Genomic DNA, 21,386 nt, shown 5'->3' on the forward strand with positions numbered 1-21,386 from the left:
CGCGATCGACCAGTAGCTCAGGAAGGCAACTCGAGTCGATCGCACTCGTGTTGCCGTCCTGATCTACGGGCTGATCAGCCTTCCTCTCCAGTGTTCTCCCTAGGGCCTTTTAGCTGGGCAGTCCGCCCAGCTGTCATCTGCCGCTGCTGAACATTAAAAAAAAAACCCAAAAAAACCGGCTTGGAGATTTCAGCCCGTAGCGAACTTATGCTCCGGGCTCTAACGTGTGCGTGCAGGCTTCTCTTCTCTTCCCTCCGAAACCGGAAGTTACGCCCGGGGAGGGGGAGAAGGGAAGCCTGCACGCACATGTTGAGAGCCCTGAAGCAAGGTTCACTACGGGCTAAGGCGGGAGACAGGTTAGTGAAGCATTTCCTCTTCTTGCTGCCGGGTCCTGCCTACTTTCTGTTTCCGCGAAGGCAGGACCCGGCAGCATTTCCCCCAACAGTTCCTCGCGATGCTGGTCGGCCGAAGCAGGGAGAGGTTGGGGCGTCGTCGGCTTTTGGGCGTGTTATTGGCGTCGGCTTTCAGGCCTGTTATTGGTGGCGGTTTGGGTCCTGGTCCCCGATGGCAGTTTGGGTCCCCGATGGCAGTGGCAGTGTCTTGGGGGAGGGCAGGGAGAAAGAAAGAAAGAAAAAGGGCAGGCAGGGAGACAGAAGGAAAGAAGAGAAACAGAAAAAAAGGAAAGGGAGGCAGAGAGAAAGAAAGGGCAGGGGAGAGGAAGGAAAAGTTGGGGGAGGGAATGAGGTGTGGAGGAGAGGAAGCATACAGGCTGAAAGAAGGGAAGAAAGACTGGATGCACAGTCAGAAGAAGAAAGTGCAACCAGAGACTCATGAAATCACCAGACAAGGTAGGAAAAATTATTTTATTTTAAATTTAGTGATCGAAATGTGTCTCAATTTATATCTGCTGTCTATATTTTACACTAAGGTCCCCTTTTACTAAACCGCAATAGAGTTTTTTAGCGCAGGGAGCCTATGAGTGTCGAGAGCAGCGCTGGGCATTCAGCGCAGCTCCCTGCGCTCTAAAAACTGCTATCGTGGTTTAGTAAAAAGGGAGGGGGGTATTTTTGTATGGTTGTTACTGAGGTGATAGTGCATAGAGTCATCTGCTTTGACCTCTTTGAAAAACCCTGGAATAGGAATGATAATTAACATTTTCTATGCGTACAGTGTGCGTTGTGTTTTTTTAAAATTTTATTGTTGGTAGATCATTTTGACTTGGTCATTTTAAAAGTAGCTCGCAAGCCCAAAAAGTGTGGGCACCCCTGGTCTATTGTATCAAAAGCTGCGGAGATGTCTAATGAGAATAGAGCAACAGATTTATGGTGGTCTAAGAAATAGTGGATATTAGTTGTTAATCCTATCATAGAATATTCCGTGTTGTGGAATTTCCGAAAGCCTGTTTGGTTAGGGTATAAAGCGTTAGTGCTTTCAATGAAATCGGAAATCTGATTAAATATCAATTTTTCTGTTAATTTTGCCAGAAACGGTAAATTGGCAATTGGGCAATAGTTCAATAGTTCATTTATACTAATTTTATGGTCTTTGAGTATCGGAGTGATAATGGCGGTTTTCCATAAGGAAGGGACAGTAGCAGTGAGTAAACTCTTTAGGATAAGAGAATGAATGAATGGTCCAAAACAGGAAAAAAAAATTTTTATGTAGAATGGGGGAATGATTTCAAAACGGGAACCTTTTAAGTTGATTTGTTGGAAGAGAGCTTCTATATCTTTGAGGGAAGGGATTTTGAAATTGGAGCATTTTGCTTTAGGAATAACTTCGGTTTGATTAGTGTTCATGAAGTTACTAGCTGAGTTAGGAAGAAATGAACTTCGAATGTTATTGATTTTTTGATTGAATGCGTCTGCTAATTCCTGTGCTTTTAAGGAGGACTTCTGGGTAGTATTGCTTTTTTATTTTTTGGATCAATGGATTTTAGAATATTGTATAAAATGGAAGAATTTTTAGCATTGTCAATTTTATTTGAACAATATTTATTTTTGGCCTGATTGATTTTGGTTTTGTAAACTGAAGCATTATCTCTATAAATTTGAAGATTGGTTTGGGTTTTAGTATGTCGCCATTTTCTTTCTAAAGAGCGTAACTGTTTTTTCATCAGATGGAGTTCTGCTGTGTACCAGGGGTTTGATATTTTACGAAGAGATAAAGTTTTATTTATTATTGGAGCTTTGTTGTCTAGAAGAGATTGCAAAGAAAAATTCCAAGCTGAGAGTTGGTCTTCAATGGAATTGGATGAGGGAGTAATAATGGATGGATCAAGGAAAGGTAAAATGTCTGTAGTGTCTAATTTGGAATAGTCTCGGAATGAAATAAGTTTATTTTTGAAGGAAGGTTGAGGTAATTTTGGTATGTGCAAATGAAGATTAAAAGATATAAAATAGTGATCAGACCAAGGGACAGGTGTGACTAATGGGTCGGAGTGAGTGAGATATTGAGATAATGGAGAAAAGATCATATCTATAATGTGATTTGCCGTGTGGGTTGGTTCAGCTATTGTTGGTTGTAAGTTTAGAGGTTTTAAGATATTTAATATGTCCTTAGTGTGTGTATTAGAAAGATCGTCAAAATGAATATTGAAGTCACCTAAGATAAGGGGAAGGGTTGTAGAGGAACAAAAAATCAAATAATAAATCTTAGGCTCCCTCCCCGTGCATCACATGATGCACCATGGAGGGGTGGGCCCACCATTTTGGACTGGTGAGCCTCGGAACAGGAGGGACTGAGAATCTCTCCTGCTCTCAACTTCTCACAAAGGTACGAGGGGGGGAGGTTTGAGGGAGCATCCACTGACAGGAGAAAGTGGGCATTGCTTCTGCCATTTTTCATTTGCACGGGGGTGGGGGCCTCTTGGCAGGAAAGAGTGGGCATCCTTCCTGCCAATTTTCTCACATGCGGGGGGGGGGGGGGGGGGTGTAGTGTACATCCCCCTGCCCATTTTCGCTGGCCGGGGGAGGGAGGTTGGTCCAGTGCCGGTTATAAATATCATATTAATTTCAGGGCTGAACTGTCAGTAAGACACCTAAGCAACTGGTCTTGATCAGTCACTTTTTTCAGATCGCTAGAAGGCTTCATTTTTATGTGTGCATCATGAAGCGATGTTAGAGCATCAATCTCTCAGCTAGTTTACATGGCATTTCAATATTAAAGATCTTATTTGCATGGTCATAGAAACATAGAAACATAGAAATAGACGGCAGATAAGGGCCACGGCCCATCAAGTCTGCCCACTCCAGTGATCCTCGCTATCTATCTTTGCGGATAGATCCCACATGTCTATCCCATCTGGCCTTAAAATCCGCCACACTGGTGGCCTCAATAACCCGAAGTGGAAGACTATTCCAGCGATCAACCACCCTTTCAGTGAAGAAGGGGTGGTTGATCGCTGGAATAGTCTTCCACTTCGGGTTGGATTGGAGAATGAGGAATTGTGCAGAAAACCACACCGTTTTTTGTATCGGGTTGGCAAATAAGATCATTTAGCGACGATCGCTGATTTTAATGCATCTAGGTCTTAGTGTTAAAGGTGCTGTGTTAAATTTGCAAATAGTGCTAAGTGCTTTCAAGCTTCCTATTTAGGAAGCGATAACTGTTTCCGTGCCAACTGAAAAAAAAAAGTGGTAATTAGAGCACATTATTTGCAGCACACTAATTGCAAAATTCCATCCAAATCCATTCTCCACCCATGACACACACCCCTAACACAAAAATCTCTTAAAGTGCAGTTTACTGCATGTTCAGGTGCACAAATACCACAAAGTCCCTTAATGTACAGTAACTACTAACTCACAATCTTGTTAAGTGCCTAGTGTGGCTTAATAAAAGGACTTATAAATACACAAGCATTAAATGACTGCCATACTTCTTACATATCCTGCAGCTTCTACCAATACAAAGTGCCTTTACTGAGCCACAGAGGATTACTGTATTACCATTATCATTTGTACAATGCTACCAGCTATACGCAGCAGTTGAAAGACAGATACAAGAAAAAGCTCCTGCTCCTTGGAACCTACAGTCTAATTAAGACAGGCAAGACACCCAACTGGAAATAAAGAAGAGGCTTTACATTAAGGCGGAAAGGTGTGTCCTTCAGATAGGGGCTACTAATTGCCTCTAAAACAATCTACTACACTTCTCCATCCGTATTCGCTGTGATAGGGGATTAACAGAACCGCAAATACAGAAAAACCGCAAATATGTTATTTGCTGTTTTCTATTAAAAACCATCATGAATATGGTGAAACATTCTAATAACATGGTGGGAGACCTGGCCTGTTCCTGAAGGAGAAGCAAAACACGGTGAAGAAAGTGCTGGGAATCGACGATTTTCTCCGTAAATGCTTGGAATCAGCGATTTCTTTATGCAAGCTGATGTAATTTTAAGGGAGAAGCCAGCACGTGAATAAATCGTGAATAAATCGAAACCGTGAATAAATCGAAACCGTGAATAAATCGAAACCGTGAATGCTGAAACTGCGAATACGGAGGGAGAAGTGTATAGTTAATTCAAAATACCCTTGTTAAACTGATCTACAATACCAAAAATACAACTTGTTATATTAGCTCCCTGTCGTTTATCGAAAACCTTTCAAAAATCCTAACCATTGCTCATTTGATTTAGTACACTGGGTTGCTCTCTTTCCTTTTCAGTAAGCTTATATTGTATATCCCAACCTGAACTCTTCGCTCTTCACATCAAAATCTTATGGTTGTGCCCTTCCATAGTCAACTTTGTTTGGATTATACGATAGAGAACGACAAGGTGACAGAATATGTTGTCGTCCCTGTGGATAAACCGTGGGAAATCATCCCCATATCATTCTTTATGGATAGAGGAAAGAATCAGAGTATGAATGGGCACAACCACTGACCCTCAAGACTTACATTGAAGAATGCTGGTGTAGAAGGACTGAGAATGACAAAGGATGGTTTCCCACAGTTATCCGTGGGGACGGTGACAAATTCTGTCACCATGTCATTATACCAGCAATTCTTGTTTCAACATGATGGCCCCAACACACTGGAATAGCTTGCCTTTGAACATGTTTGGAGAAGGCTTCCACGTCAGCTGCCAATAGCGTAGAGAGAGAAGGAACGCTGTCATCGCCTGAAGAGAAAGGCTAGTAAGACTGAACATGCTCAGGGTGGGTGGGAAAGGAGAGAAAGAGATAATGCCTGGGCTGGGAGGGGGTGTGGGGAGGGAGGGAAGAGATGCTGCTTGGGTTAGGGTAGAGTTGGCAACTTGTGGCTCTTCTCCGATGGCCCCCCAGAACCTACTGTAGTACCTGGTGGTCCATCAGGGGTCTTTTTGGAAGGAGTGCGGCTCTTTCGCTAAAGCCTCTTCGTTGTTCCCTTCTAAAATGGCTGTAACGACCTCTCGAGGTACTACAAGAAATGCCACAAGCACCTGCGAAAGGTCGCGGCAACCATTTTAGAAGAGAGTAGCGAGGAGGCAGGAGTGAAAGAGCTGCACTCCTACCACAAAGACCCCTGCTGGACTACCAGGTACTACAGTAGGGAAGAGAGTGAGAGACTTGGAAAATCTCAAACCCCCCTTCTCTACCTATTGTGGCTCTTTGTAAATCTTGGGAGAATTGTTGGACATGCTGGTGGAGAGGAGGAAGAAATATTGGATGTTGTGATAGAGAGAGAAGTGTGCATGCTGAAACTACCACGCCACTTTCTTTCACAGAAGCTTGTATTCAGTAGAAGTTGCTTGTGGGTAAAGGGGATGGAAAACCTTTCATACGCTGAGAGATTGGAGAAACTGGGTCTCTTTTCCTTAGAGAAGAGGAGACTTAGAAGGGATATGATAGAAACTTACAAGATCATGAAGGGCATAGAGAGAGTAGAGAGGGACAGATTCTTCAAACTTTCAAATAATAAAAGAACAAGAGGGCATTCAGAAAAGTTGAAAGGGGACAGATTCAAAACGAATGCTAGGAAGTTCTTCTTTACCCAACTTGTGGTGGACACCTGGAATGCGCTTCCAGAGAGCGTAATAGGGCAGAGTACGGTACTGGGGTTCAAGAAAGGATTGGACAATTTCCTGCTGGAAAAGGGGATAGAGGGGTATAGATAGAGGATTATTGCACAGGTCATGGACCTGTTGGGCTGCCGCGTGAGCGGACTGCTAGGCACGATGGATCTCAGGTCTGACCCAGCAGAGGCATTGCGTATGTTCTTATGTTTTCTTTGCATCCCTACAAAGTTTCCTGGCAGTTTGTCTGAAATCTTTCTTGGTCTACATGACCGTGACTTGGTATTAACAGAACCCATAATTTTCTACTTCTTGATTGGAGCTTGAACAGTACTGATTGGTATTTTCAAATTTTTGTGTATTTTTTTATATTCTCTTGATTTAAAGAAGTTGAACTACTTTTGCTCGCAGATGCTTTCACAGTTCTTTTGCTTTCCCTATGCTTCAATAACCAGCAAGTCAGTGCAGCCCTGGATGAAATGCACAAGAGTTTCTCAAGAGCTAAGAAACTCACTATTTATACAAATACACTAAATTACAAACAAGGCACAGGTGTGGATATTTAACGCTTCACTGAGTGTATATGATCAGCCCAAACATTTAAGGGTATGTCAACTTTTGATCAGGACAATCTGTGCATGTTCAGTTATCACTGTGATTACTAAAGGACACACACACAATTCTGTAATAATAAATAGCTTTGTCTGGCCAATATTCCTAAAGAACAGTGTTCTGCAAGATCACTCATATTTTCCAGAAACGGTATACATCAGGGGTCTCAAAGTCCCTCTTTGAGGGCCGCAATCCAGTCGGGTTTTCAGGATTTCCCCAACGAATATGCATGAGATCTATTTGCATGCACTGCTTTCATTGCATATTCATTGGGGAAATCCTGAAAACCCGACTGGATTGCGGCCCTCAAGGAGGGACTTTGAGATCCCTGGTATACATCTTACAAATTATTCTAGGGTATGTAAACTTATGAGCACAACTGTATGTTTGATTTTCATTTCTTGTATAATATATCATGATCAAGGCTAGAGTGGGGTTCGACAGCAACTCCAGTAGATGGGGAAAAAGGACCAATGCAAGCCAGACTTCTACACTCCGTATCCCAAAATTGGCAAGAAGAGACAGAGATTAAGCATACTACTGTTGGACAGTCTGGATGGACCATGCAGGTCTTGATCTGCCAACATTTACTATGTTATTATTTAAATGTATCATGTTCTTTTCCTTTTTCACAGTCTTTTAGCCTGTACGGTACCTAGGCGTGTGCATCAGATAGGGCAGTATAGAAAGTTTTAATAAACTGATAAACTCTTTAATAATAATGCAATTAGAAGAGTAACCCCGATTCTAGTGAGATTTACCAATATTTCATGCAAGGGTTATAAAATACAGCATTGGTACCCTGTGGTTGTGGGGTCAGACTCACGTTGTTCCCTGTGACCCTTCAGCGGACCATTTAATCCCCCATTGCCCTAGGTATATTAAATAGATTATGAGCCCACCGAGACAGATATGGAAAAATGCCGATTTCCTGAATAAATTCATGTAAACTGTTCTGAGCTCTCCTTGGAGAGAGACTGAGATAAATTTGGATGATAAAATAAGAGATATTCCTCTGTTGTGGATGAATGAATAATTCTGCCTTTTCTCCTGGAGAATTTCAGACTTCGAGGAATCAGTCACTTTCAGATGGACAAATTGTGAGCACGTACTGTTCGCAAAAATTAACACTTTACTGTTAATGCTACCAAAGATAAACTGGCTTTCTGTTACACTGTATAGCTAGAGAGCTCTGTGATTTCTTTTCAATTACTTTTAACCATAAAAAGGTAAATCAGCTCAGTGAACTGGATTGTCTTCAGACATATGTACACAGAAAGATCTCTCATTTACCTTAACAAGAACACGCTTCAGCTCAGTAAACCAAAGATACTCACACCCTATTAGTTTGGGAAAGAACTATTAGGGTTGTGCATTTGATTAAAAGACATAAGATATTTCATGTTGTTGGTGAGCAAAAAGAAGCAGACAAAAATACATGAACTGTTATATTTTTTCTGTCATCAATTCTGAGCACTCTTTCAAAAGACAGCTACATTTTAATAGCTCTCATAGAAGAGCCTTAAAAAGGAACCTTCCCATCAGCCCTTTCTTAGTGAGACAGTACAACCTTTGTTCATACATTCAAAACTAAAAAGATAAGAGCCATGAACGTGGTAGAAAGAATTACAGAGAGGAAATACTCTTTCCAAGACATTTACAAGGTCTACAAGACAGATCTATTATAAAAATTAAAAAAAGATAAAAAGCAAAAAAATATTTGCACACTGACTTACATTACTACTATCCTAAAAAAAAGTATGTTTTAAAGACCTTGCAATGTTTCTCATAGAAAGATCTCACAAGAAGCAAAAACCTTATAGAATTCGTAGACCCTTCAGCAGTTTTGACTAAAACTTTATATAATAATCTATATATATATAAAATCGGAGGTATGTATGTGTGTATGTATGTATGTATGTGTGTGTGTGTGTGTGTGTATGTGCCGCGATCACGCAAAAACGGCTTGACCGCTTTGAACGAAACTTGGTATGCAGATCCCTCACTACCTGGGGTGATATGTTCTGGGGGTCTCGCGGCCCACCTGCACACGTGGGCGGAGCTACAAACAGAACATCAGATTTCACCCATTCATGTCAATGGAAAAAATGTAAAAAGCTGCCATTCTCACAGTAATTCAAAAACAGCTTGACTGATTTGAACGAACCTTGGTATGCAGATCCCTCACTACCTGGTGTGATATGTTCTGGGGGTCTCGCGGCCCACCTGCACACGTGGGTGGAGCTACAAACAGAAAATCAGATTTCACCCATTCATGTCAATGGAAAAAATGTAAAAAGCTGCCATTCTCACAGTAATTCCAACTACCTGGGGTGATATGTTCTGGGGGTCTCGCGGCCCACCTGCACACGTGGGCGGAGCTACAAACAGAACATCAGATTTCACCCATTCATGTCAATGGAAAAAATGTAAAAAGCTGCCATTCTCACAGTAATTCAAAAACGGCTTGACTGATTTGAACGAACCTTGGTATGCAGATCCCTCACTACCTGGTGTGATATGTTCTGGGGGTCTCGCGGCCCACCTGCACACGTGGGCGGAGCTACAAACAGAAAATCAGATTTCACCCATTCATGTCAATGGAAAAAAATGTAAACAGCTGCCATTCTCACAGTAAATCAAAAACGGCTTGACCGATTTGAACGAAACTTGGTATGCAGATCCCTCACTACCTGGGGTGATATGTTCTGGGGGTCTCTTCACCCAAGAATTTATATGTTCTTGCTCCTGGAGGTGAAACTAAAAATGTTGTTTATAATCAAGTTTTGTGTTAGTTGTATTGTATTCATTTTGTCAAATATTTCACATTATAATTTGAATATTGTACTTTTTATAAAGCTGTAAAAAAATAATTTCATTCACCACTATAAAGTATCTTTATTTGAATCCATTTACAGTGTTATTGCTATAATTAAATACCCATGCAACGCCGGGGCATCAGCTAGTAGATAATAAACACAGGGTATAAAGGCCAGGAAAGAAAGGAACCCAAGCTTAGTCCCAGAGAATCACTACTAAGACTGGGCCCAAAGTAACGCTGGCTTTTACTAAACTGCAGTAATAATAATAATAATAACAGCTTATATACCGCAATACCGTGAAGTTCTATGCGGTTTACAAAGATTAAGCAAAGGTACAAATTGATTGACTTTAAGAGGGGAGGAAGAAAGAGGGTTAATAGGACAGGAAATCCATTTTTGAGGAGAGAGTGATCAATAGAACAAGTTAATCGCTATAGAGGGGAGAGAGAAGAGAGGATCAGTTGTCTAGATACTTTAGGAACAGGTGTGTTTTCAGACGTTTCCTAAATAGAGCTTTTTATCACGGGCCAGCAAGGTAAATGCTCAAGACACACAAGAATTGAATGAACTTTATTTTCTCTGCTGGTAGTTTGGAAAACCATATTGGTTGCTTTTGTTTATTTTCCTCACATAAAGATCTATAGCCATTTTTATTGCTCCTTTCAGCTTGGACCACTTCTTTTACACTTTCCTTATGTTCTCAATTAATACTTTGCCACAGCTCCTTGGCCATAGCGCTCTGCTCCGCTCCGGTATCTATCAATGCGGTCACTGGTCTACCCCTAATCCATACTTTCCAGAGGTACTCTCTCTGAGCATTTTGCCTCACCCCGCTAGTTATGGTGAAGTCTTCTCCCGCTGTCGATGTCCTTTTCCCCCACACTTAAAACACTGTATCCCTGTGGCTGGGGTACACTTCCTCTGAGGCTCCTTACCCTGGGCCCTGGACAACCTATTCCCGCTAGGTGGCCTATCCCCAGGTGTGTGTGTAGGGGTGGGTGTGGGTGTTCTATATGTAGGTTTTATAATATCTACCCTACCCTACCCTACTCGCCAGCCCAAGGCAAAAAGTTAAACCATGATTTAGTAAAAGAAGCCCTAAGACAGCTACAGATGCAAACACAGAGGTCAAGCACTGAATGGAGGCACTAGTGCAAAGCCCAGAATGAAAGAACCACCACAGCTAGCTAGGTCAAAGCTGGAGGACTTGACTGAAGGAGCCACCAACTGTGTCTGAACCCAACCTAAAACTCATACCCAGCATGAAAATGTCACCACTTCCATTAAAGTTGAAGTCAGGCCCAGATGCAAGGTGAAAGGCTTTTCACCCTACTGAAGCAAAAAACAGGTCTACCGTATTTTCACGCATATAACGCGCGCGTTATACGTGTTTTTACAAACCGTGCATAACCTTGCGCGGTATACACGTAAGCGCGTTGTACAAAATTTTTTTTTACATAGTTCCCCCCCCCCCCGATGTCCGATTCACACCCCCCCCACAGGACCGCTCGCACCCCCACCCCGAAGGACCGCTCTACGCACCCGCACCCCCACCCCGAAGGACCGCTCGCACGCACTCCCACCCGCACCCCCACCCTGAAAGACTGCTCGCACGCACCCGCACCCCCACCCTGAAGGACCGCTCGCACGCACTCCCACCCGCACCCCCACCCTGAAGGACCGCTCGCACGCACTCCCGTCCTCTTGCCCCAGCCAACCGTGGCACCCCCGACACGATCGGGGCAAGAGGGAGCTCAAGCCCTCTTGCCTCCCCCGATATGATCGGGGCAAAAGGGAGCCCAAGCCCTCTTGCCCCGCCGACTCCCCAATTCCCCGACAATATCGGGCCAGGAGGGAGCCCAAACCCTCCTGGCCACGGTGACCCCCTACCCCCACCCCGCACTACATTACGGGCAGGAGGGATCCCAGGCCCTCCTGCCCTCGACGCATACCCCCTCCCCCCAACGACCGCCCTCCCCCAAGAACCTCCGACCGCCCCCCCAGCCGACCCGCGACCCCCCCTGGCCGACCCCCACGACCCCCCCACCCCCCTTCCCCGTACCTTTATGTAGTTGGCCGGACAGACGGGAGCCAAACCCGCCTGTCCGGCAGGCAGCCAACAACGGAATGAGGCCGGATTGGCCCATCCGTCCCAAAGCTCCGCCTACTGGTGGGGCCTAAGGCGCCTGAGCCAATCAGAATAGGCCCGGGAGCCTTAGGTCCCTCCTGGGGGTGGGGCCTTGGGCACATGGTCGGGTTGGGCCAATTCTGATTGGCCCAGGCGCCTTAGGCCCCACCAGTAGGCGGAGCTTTGGGACGGATGGGCCAATCCGGCCTCATTCCGTCGTTGGCTGCCTGCCGGACAGGCGGGTTTGGCTCCCGTCTGTCCGGCCAACTACACAAAGGTACGGGGAAGGCGGGTGGGGGTGCCATGGGGGTCGGCCAGGGGGGTCGCGGGTCGGCTGGGGGGGGCGGTCGGAGGTTCTTGGGGGGGCGGTCGTTGGGGGGAGGGGGGTTTGCGTCGAGGGCAGGAGGGCCTGGGATCCCTCCTGCCCGTAATGTAGTGCGGGGTGGGGGTAGGGGGTCGCCGTGGCCAGAAGGGTTTGGGCTCCCTCCTGGCCCGATATTGTTGGGGAGTCGGCGGGGCAAGAGGGCTTGGGCTCCCTTTTGCCGCGATCGTGTCGGGGGGGGCAAGAGGGCTTGAGCTCCCTCTTGCCCAGATCGTGTTGGGGGTGCCGCGGTTGGCTGGGGCAAGAGGACGGGAGTGCGTGCGAGCGGTCCTGCGTTGGGGTGAATCGGACGTCGGGGGGGGATCAGGTTTTCAGGGTGGGGACAGGACTTCAAGGGGGAGAGGAGAGTCGGGGCGGGCGAAAGGAGAGTCGGGCGGCGACGGGAGAGTCGGGCAGCATGCGCGGTATACGGGTGTGCGCGGTATATAAAAATTTCTGTACATAGATTTGTGTTTCCCGCGCGCTATACCCGTGTGCCGTTTTACACGGGTGCGCGTTATCTATCTGAAAATACGGTAATCCTGGCACAAAGGAATTGCTGAATCTATCTAGAAGTCAACCAAAACTGCTTTTTTGTTTTAGTTTCGGCCAAAACCATAACTGCAGCCAAATCTTATCGCCTGGTTTCAGCTAAAGCCAAAAACTAGTTTGGTTGTGTGAATGTGAACTAATAAAGCCCAATGGGAGGATTCCAGAGCTTGCAGTCAACAGCCCTCTACTAAACCCACAGGAGACTATTATCCTCCAGTTTCAGAAGCTACAAGCACAGGCAGACAACTAGGAGAGCCAATTTAACAAGGATTTTTCAACAAGTCTGGCACATTCAGGCCTCCTTTTATCAAGCCACGTTAGCGTTTATTTTATCGCCGACCGCTGCAGTAAAAGCTCCGATACTCACAGAATTCCTATGAGCATCGGAGCTTTTACTGCAGCGGCTGGTGATAAAATGCCCTAAACGTGACTTGATAAAAGGGGGCCTTAGTTTCCAAAGTCAATGAAGATGTACAATAGATTCAGTTAACCGGGTCTCAGTAAACCGGGACTCTTACCCAACCAGCAAAATAAATTGTCCGCAGAAAATAAAATGGTCCCTCAAAGCACCTGCGGCACTGAGCCGCAACCCCTCCTCCCTCCCCCAAGCAGCTACGAACCCCCCTCCCTCCTGCCCTGAAGCACCAGATGCAGTGGTCCTAAGCCACAACCCACCCTTCCATCCCTCAAGCCCACAAGCAGCTATGAATCCCCCTCCCTCCCGCCCTGAAGAAACCAGTCCTAAGATGCAAAGCCCTCCTTCCTCCCTCAAGTCCTGAAGTGGCAGAAGCAGGTGGCAGTCCTGAGCAGTGAACCCCCTCACTTTCTCCCTCCCTCTCTTCCTTACCCAGAGAACAGTGGTCAGCAGGAGGCAGCCTCAAAATAAGCTGCTTGCAGCCAGCCCTGGCAGGGTCTTTCCTATGATGTGTTGGAAGTGATGTGTCAGAGGAAAGGCTCTGCTGGGGCTGGCCACGAGCAGCCTGTTTTGAGGCTGTGTCCTGCTGACTGCTGTACATTGGGAAAGGAAGAGAGAGATAGAGGGAGGAGCGAGGGCATTCGTGGCTCAGGACCACCGCCTGCTTCTGCCACTTCAGGACTTGAGGGAGAGAGAAGGGCTTTGCAGCTCAGGACCGTTGCCACGTAGGTGCTTCGGGAAGGGAGGGGGAATTGAGACTGTGTTAGACAAGGTTTCTAACACACTCTAAATTAACCAGAAAAACAGTTATCCGGTATCCATCAATCCCCATGGGTGCCGGATAGATGAGATTCTAGTTAAATATCCTCGGAGACAGGTTCTCTGGGAGAATGTGTACAAAATAAAAAAATCATGATTACCAGCTTTTACGTTTACCCAAACTGTGTACAAACAACAAGAGAAAGTAGCATTGAGATGTTTCCCATTTTGCATTTAGTTACAGGACAAACATGATACAGATTCTTACTAAAATAGGGTTAAACAAAGAGCCCAGACACTGGTCTACACTGCAGATAAATTTGGATGATACCAATCTGATGCACCATCCTGATACCAACCTGATGCACCATCCAGAATAAAAAAAAGCCCACCGAATATTACTGGAAGTGAAGACTATAAGCTCTGAAAAAATTACTATCAAGAGCAAAACAGTACGGGACCGTGAGAACTTGCTGCAGCCAATCAGCTAGCAGCTCTGCATGGGCAGGAGCGAAGGAATGCCACTCCTGCCACGGTTCACCGCTAGACCATCAGGGATTCTTAAGGTATGCAGGGGAGATGGGAGGGAGGTAAAAATTTCTAGAATTGTATGGGACAGAGGAGGGAGGGATCTCTGCTGTCACAGACCACTGCTGGACCACTAGGGATTTAAAAGGTACACCGGGGAGGGGGAAGGAGATAAAAGTTAGTAGAGTCAGCCGGCGCAGGAGACGGGAGGATCCCTCCTGTCCTGGCCCAGCATTGGACCAACAGGTCTCACGGCAGGGTATAGGATATTAAGGTGAAGTCTAGATTTCTTCCCATTCCAACAAAACTTCCCAATCAGATGCTGCAGAGCAACAAGACTTTTCCTTAGTATCCAAAGGAGAAGTACCTGGAGAACATATAGCCAGCATGGAAATAGGACCATCCTATATACTCTCATCCTACCACAGAGGGTGGTAGGTTTCTCCAAACAGTTTATGCTTAATAAAGATAAGAAGGGCATCTATATTATGGCGATACAAATGGGCTGGATTTATAGGAAGCTGTTGCCCATTTCAAGGGGAAATCTTTACCCCAGGTGAGTCGCAAGTGGGGATGAAAAAGTAGACATTAAGGTTTTTTCATATTTAGCCTAAAGCACCCAAAAGCCCCATATTTCTTAAAGCATCCCAACAACACTGGAAGCGATGTTTCCAGGGCAGATAAATGCACCAAGAGATCATCTGCAAAAGCAGAGATCAAGAAATTAGTCGAGCCCACCTGTATCCCATGAATTTCAGGGTTAGCCATAATGTCTCTAATAAAGGGGTCTTGGGTGAGAGTAAACAAAAGCAGAGACAAGGGGACAACCCTACCTAGTGCCTCATTGAATAGAAAAAGAGGAAGATTCAATGTTATTAACACAAATAGTAGCCCAGGAGTCATGATGCAGCACAAGCAGAGCATTTCTAAAGAAATCAGAAATACCATATTTGGGCAGTACTTTAAATAAAAATTCCATTGCATGCGGTCAAACGCTTTTTCAAAGTCAAAGCTAATAAGGAGAGAATTTTCTTTCCTAGCTTGAACCAATTCAAGAAAGGCTAAGATTTTCCTGATATTTTTGACCGCGTGTTGATTACGTATGAAACCAACTTGGGGTTCAACAATGAAAGATGGGAGAACCCAGGCTAAACGACTGGCTAAAATGGTAGCTAATAATTTGGTTTCATAACAGAGCAATGAGATGGGCCTATATGAAGAGGGGAACATAGGGACCTTCCCCAGTTTAGGGAATACAATGATATTAGCAAGACCTAAGCTTGTTGGTAGTTCTCTAGTATTGATAATATTATTAAACATGGCTGCCAAGGGCTGGGTTATGTCATCCTTTAGGAGTTTATAAAATTCAGCTTTAAAGCCATCTGGGCCTGCAGCCTTACGGAGCCCAAAGCACTTCATCATCAGTGATAGGACAATTCAATTTAGCCAGTTGGTCTGAACCTAAAGAGGGACGATCTATATTCTCAAGATAGATGTCAGGGTCTAAACCCTCATTCTCAGAATCAAATTTATACAGGTTCATGTAATAGTCCCAAAAGGTGCATTTATTTCTGTATCAGTGTTAATTTATTTAACTTTCCTGGAGTTTAGCTAGCCATCTATTTATCCCAACTGACTTTACACTGTTTATATTTATTTTAAATTTGCTACACTGCAAATTCTGTACTGGACAAGTCTAAGAAAGAGATTCAACAGAGTTGGAGAAAATGCCAATTTGTAGGCAGAAAAGTAACATAGGAAAAGAATGCCAATATTTAGGTAGGAAAGTACTCTATATCACTGTTCTTCAACCGCAGGTCCACAGAAAATTTTTGCCAGTTCACGCAGGGCCGGCAAGATTAAGGTGACCATAGGTCCGTTTTCAGACCTCCTGTCCCGTTGTCCCCACACACAGCTTCGGGACAGCGTTCCGAAGTTGTGCTCAGAGACAACGGGACAGGCGATCATTTCCTGTCCCTCCTTCCTTTCCCCGGGTCCACTTCCGCTGCTGCTAAAGCCGAAAGGAAGTCTTCTTTCCGATGTCAATTCTGACATCGGAGAGGACGTTCTGGGCCAGTCAATTACTGCCTGGCTGGCCCAGAACATCCTCTCCGACGTCAGAAAGAAGACTTCCTGTCGGCTTTAGCCTCAGCAGCAGGGCGGTAAGAGAAGGGGACCCGGGGAAAGGAAGCAGGGAGGCTTCTTTTTTTTGCACGGCAGGGAGGGAAGGAGGTAGGCAGGCAAGCAGGCTGGCTTTGGCCAGGGAGAGAGGGAGAGAGGTAGACAGGCAGGCAGGCTGGCTTCAGGGGTGGGGGTGGGACAAAGTGTGGAAGGCAGTGAGAGGGACATAGGAAGGAGGCACTGGGGGCACTAAAGAGATAGGAAGGAGGCACTAAGGACATGGGAAGGAGGCACTGGGAGCACTAAGGACATAGGAAGGAAAGAGGGAGGGAATAGAAAGGGACAATTCTTGGGCCTGAGTGCAGAAAGAAAGAAATGAAAGAAAGGATACACAGACAGAAGGAAACGCAACCAGAGACTCATGAAATCACCAGACAGCAAAGGTAGGAGAAATGATTTTATTTTCAATTTAGTGATCAAAACGTGTCAGGTTTGAGAATTTATATCTGCTGTCTATATTTTGCACTATATTTGTCTATTTTTCTATAGTTACTGAGATGACCAAGCTCGCGGAGATGGGGCAGAAAAGGGGTTTTAAAATTTTAGTCCTAGTAGTTTGCCGGTCCACAAAATAATTCTTTTATTTCTGCCTGTCCATGGGTATAAAAAGGTTGAAAAACACTGCTCTAAATCATACTGTGTTTTGGACTCATGTCCCCCAGAAATTATGAAAGCAGCTCCATTAGACTTTAAACTATATTTGCTGAATTATTTGACCGATAACCTAAAAAATGGAAAATTCCTCACTAATAATGGTCACATAATAATAACCCCAATTCCAAAAAATAGTAAAGAATCTTCAGCACTAGTAACCAACTATAGACCAGTAGCATCAATTTCATTTATTGTAAAAATCATGGAAGGATTGGTACATACCCAATTGATGGAATATCTTGATCAGTTCTCTCTCTTACATGAAACTCAATCTGGTTTTAGACCTTAGTTCAGCACTGAGACAGTAATTGCGGCTATCTTGGATAATTTACGTCTCCTGTTTAGTAAGGGCCTTAATGCCCTGATCATGCAATTCGATATGAGCTCTGCGTTTGACTTAGTGGACCATGGGAAACTGCTACAATGCTTAGATGCAATTGGTATCAGAGAAGAGGTGTTAGACTGGCTTCGAGGTTTCCTTATGTCCCGCACCTATCAAGTACGTTTTAATTACAATCTCTCTGATACCTAGAGCAATCCATCTGGCGTGCCGCAAGGGTCACCACTATCCCCATTGCTTTTCAATGTCTACATATCTTCATTAGGTGCGCAATTGACCCAGCTGGGGATAAAATTATTTAGTTACGGAGATGACTTTACGATCATTATCCCATTCTCTAACTCTCTCTGGAAGTTATTCCCAAGGCAACAGAAGTACTAAATTTGATGGAGCAATGGATGACTGAATTCAGACCGAAACTTATTTCAGAAAAAAAAAATTTTTTTTTGTAGTTTCGCCACACCCGCTTGATACCAAAACATCACTATGCATCAATAAACTTAAGTTATCCTATTCAATCTACTATGAATGTATTGGGTGTAACACTGGACCAGAGCCTAACCATGAAAGACCAGGTGGACTCCATAATCAGAAAGAGTTTCAAGGACCCCCAGGCCAGTTGGGTTTTCAGGATAGCCCTAATGAATATGCATGAGAGGCAAGCAAATCTGTTCCATGCATATTCATTAGGGTTATCCTGAAAATCCGACTGGCCTGGGGGATCCTCCAGTTGGGAACCACTGCATTAGAGCATATTTTGATGCGTCATCATTCAGAATTCTGGTACAATCCCTCATACTGAGTCAACTTGATTGCTGTAATATCGCCTATTTGGCAATTTCCCAGAAGAATATGCGGCGACTATAACTGGTGCAAAATGCTGCGGTCAAACTAATTTTCAGGTTGAAGAAGTTCGATCATGTAACACCTTCCTACCGACTTCTGCACTGGCTGCCAATGGAGGCACATGTGAAGTTTAAGTTTGGCTGTTTTTGCTTTAAGGTACTATTTGGTTTAGCCCCTAAATATATATAAGGTACTATTTGGTTTAGCCCCTAACTGACCTTTTCTCTTTCTCAGACAACAGACATAAGAGAAGCTCACACTTTAATTTTGTTTCCCCTCCGGTTAGAGGATGTAAATTTAAAAAACATAATCAACATCTTTTCTCAAATCAGGCAGCATTATGGGGTAAAGATCTGGAACAATTGCTTACACCTACTACTTATTGGGAATTTAGGAAACGCCTAAAAACATATCTGTCCTGAAGTATTTAGGCAACTAACCTGCACAATCTTATTCCACAATAACTGATACCTAGAGATGTTAATCACTAGCTTTTAACTTTGTTAATTCCACTCAATTTGTTGCATCTTTTAATCATTGTAAACCGCACGGTCCTGCGGTATATAAACTGTTATTATTATTATTAGTGAGGCAGGGGAATCGTGAACAGTACTTTTCCAAATGACCTGCTAACCACTACCAGAGACAGGACGCTGGAAACAATGGAGCATTCATCTAACCCAGGATGGCAAGTCTGAAGTTAAGGGATGCATAAAACTAAGCTATACTAAGGAAGTGTATGACAAAGAGCTGCACAATTATAAAAGATCCAAACTGGTAAAAAGCTAGGGCCAAATCAGCTTTGCCAGTAAAACATGAAAACTACCACTTGCCCTAAAGACAAGCAGAAATAAAGGTTTGAAGTCAATGACTATAAAGAAAGATTCGTTGGCAGATATACAACTGGAACCCAGGTATGTACTAGCATTAATAATATTTAAATCTATCATCCAAACATGAAAACACACTCGCACCTTAACAGACAAGCACTAGCATGGACAACACTCCGCCCGCTCTGTCTGTTGACACAGAGGCGGAAGTATACCCGATCCTGGCGGAGGGATACCACAAGGGGAGCTACTCAAACCTATTGCCAGGCCCAGAAGCGGAAGAAGGTCCGGCCCCGGCGCAAGGATACGGTAGTAGCGAAAGACTTACTTTTTACCGCCCGTTCGATGGTGCTGTGTTTGTCGTCCTTGTCGGACATTCTGCGGGTGGCTAGGCGCCAAGCCGCTAGAATAGATGCAAACTGCAGTGGCGGCGTAAAATTAGACAACGGCGTTTTCACTGGAGCTACTTGTGCTCCCCGGCCGGCGCTGCTCCCGTTTCCGCAGCGGCTTAGGAGTCAGGGGCCAGGGAGCGCCGTACTGAAACGGAGAGCAACATGGCGGCCACAACCTAACTCGGCGGGGAGGGGGGACCAGCGTGCACCACGCGGTGCCTACTGATTAAACACCTGACTGGCGGACGGGAGGAGCTCGCCGCCATCTTTGATTTGGGCATCATGTGGGCATTAAGAGTCCAGACATGAATTTGTGTATTATTGATAAGCTAAGAAAAGGAAGCTTCCTTATTTGCGAGAGGGGCATTATAATCCTAGCTTGATAAGTAGAACAGGGCAAGTCATAACTTTAGTTTTTTGGGGGTAGGGGTAGGCCCAAAGAACCCGCTGAGCGGCTACAATGAAAAGAAAGGAGAAATGAGAATTGGTGTCTTGGGTAGAAAGAACAGGGTTAAGGCACGCCGCTGTAGCTGGTTACAGAGCTTCTAATTGTATTTTAAAGTTTTGACACTCTTGCATTCCTTCTCCCTCAATAGAGCTTCATAGGCAGTCATTATTGATGATATATTTTCTCTTAGGTCTCATAAAACTAGTGGTGAACCAGCCAGGAGGAAGATATCTGACCATATTTTCCTGCTTAGTGTCTTCCAACTAGAGAGTTGCGTGGGGACAGAAATCCCACCTGTCCCCGCCAAAGTCCCACCCATCCCCATGAGGAATCCCTCCGTCCCCAACCGTCCCCACGAGGAGTCCCCGCCCGTCCCTATAAACTTCAGAAATAGTTATTTCATTTAATTATGCTACTGAATTAAAGGCTCTGGTAGAAACCCATTTACAAATAAACAAAAAGACTTTATTAATTTGGAAATATTAATTGGGAAGAATACATACTTTGTAAACGGCTTTCTACCAGAGCCTCTAATGTTTATAAATTTTTATCAACACAACTAATATACTACTTAATCCTGAAACAAAAAAAAAGAAATAGAATTATTTCCCTACCTTTGTTGCCTGGTTTCTGCTTTCCTCATGTTCTCATTCAATTCCTTCCATCCACTGTCTCTCTTCCCTCTGCGTCTTCCATTTGCTCTGTTACTGTGCCTCTCCCTTTCTCCCCCCTTCCAAATTGGTCTGGCACCCATCTTCTTCCCTTCGCTCCCACCATAGTCTGGCATCTCTGTCTTCTTCCCTGCCAGCGTCTTCTCCCCACTCTCTCTTCCCCATTTCCTTTCAGCATCCTTCTCCCCCCCCATCTTCCCCGTGTCCTGTCAGCATCCTTCTCCCCCCTCTGTCTTCCACATGTGCTTTCAGTGTCCTATCCCCTCTGTCTTCCCCATGTCCTTTCAGCGTCCTTCTCCCCCTCTGTCTTCCCCATGTCCTTTCAGTGTCCTTCTCCCCCTCTGTCTTCCCCATGTCCTTTCAGTGTTCTTCTCCACCCCTTTGTCTTCCCCAGTGCTTTCAGCATCCTTCTCCCCCCTCAGTTTTACAGCTGCTGTAAGAAGGTAATTTAGATTCGCGGCTACAGGGCAGGGAGGTTTGTCGGACCGGGGCCGTTGTCGGTCGGTCGGTCGTGGAAGCGCCACAAAAGTAAGGGGACCTGGCCGGCTGTGCTGCACCCGGGGCAGACCGCCCCCCTCCCTTGGTACGCCACTCGAGCCACGAGGCTACTCTCCTCTTTACCTGCCCGCAGCACAGAGAGCCAAACGGAAGTCTTCCTGACGTCAGCGCTGACGTCAGGAAGACTTCCGTTTGACTCTGTGCTGCAAGCAGAGCAGGTAGGGAGAAGAGGAGCCGCGCGACTGAGTACATCCAACCCTGCAGGAACCCCGTGACCCTCGGAGGCGTCCCCACGGGATCCCCACGACCCTAGGGGGCGTCCCCACAGGATTCCCGTGACCCGAAGGG

At 45.2% G+C, this 21,386-nt stretch overlaps 1 protein-coding gene across 7 annotated transcripts in view; it reads right to left on the bottom strand.

Annotated features, from left to right (window-relative positions):
- PPP3CB (protein phosphatase 3 catalytic subunit beta) overlaps positions 1-19,634 on the bottom strand; it is a 133,124-nt gene extending 113,490 nt beyond the window's left edge. For 4 of the 7 annotated variants that reach the window (XM_033941611.1, XM_033941609.1, XM_033941606.1 and 1 more), the window contains exon 1: positions 19,358-19,633. In XM_033941611.1, the coding sequence (XP_033797502.1) occupies positions 19,358-19,406 (49 nt within the window). In that variant the 5' untranslated portion in view covers positions 19,407-19,633. Of the gene's footprint in view, positions 1-19,173; positions 19,295-19,357 lie in introns of those variants that run through there. The other 3 variants (XM_033941608.1, XM_033941607.1, XM_033941612.1) reach the window with 3 other exon arrangements.
- Positions 19,635-21,386: the final 1,752 nt, after the last annotated feature.

Source organism: Geotrypetes seraphini, chromosome 4 (genome assembly GCF_902459505.1).
Source record: "Geotrypetes seraphini chromosome 4, aGeoSer1.1, whole genome shotgun sequence".
NCBI lineage: Eukaryota > Metazoa > Chordata > Amphibia > Gymnophiona > Dermophiidae > Geotrypetes > Geotrypetes seraphini.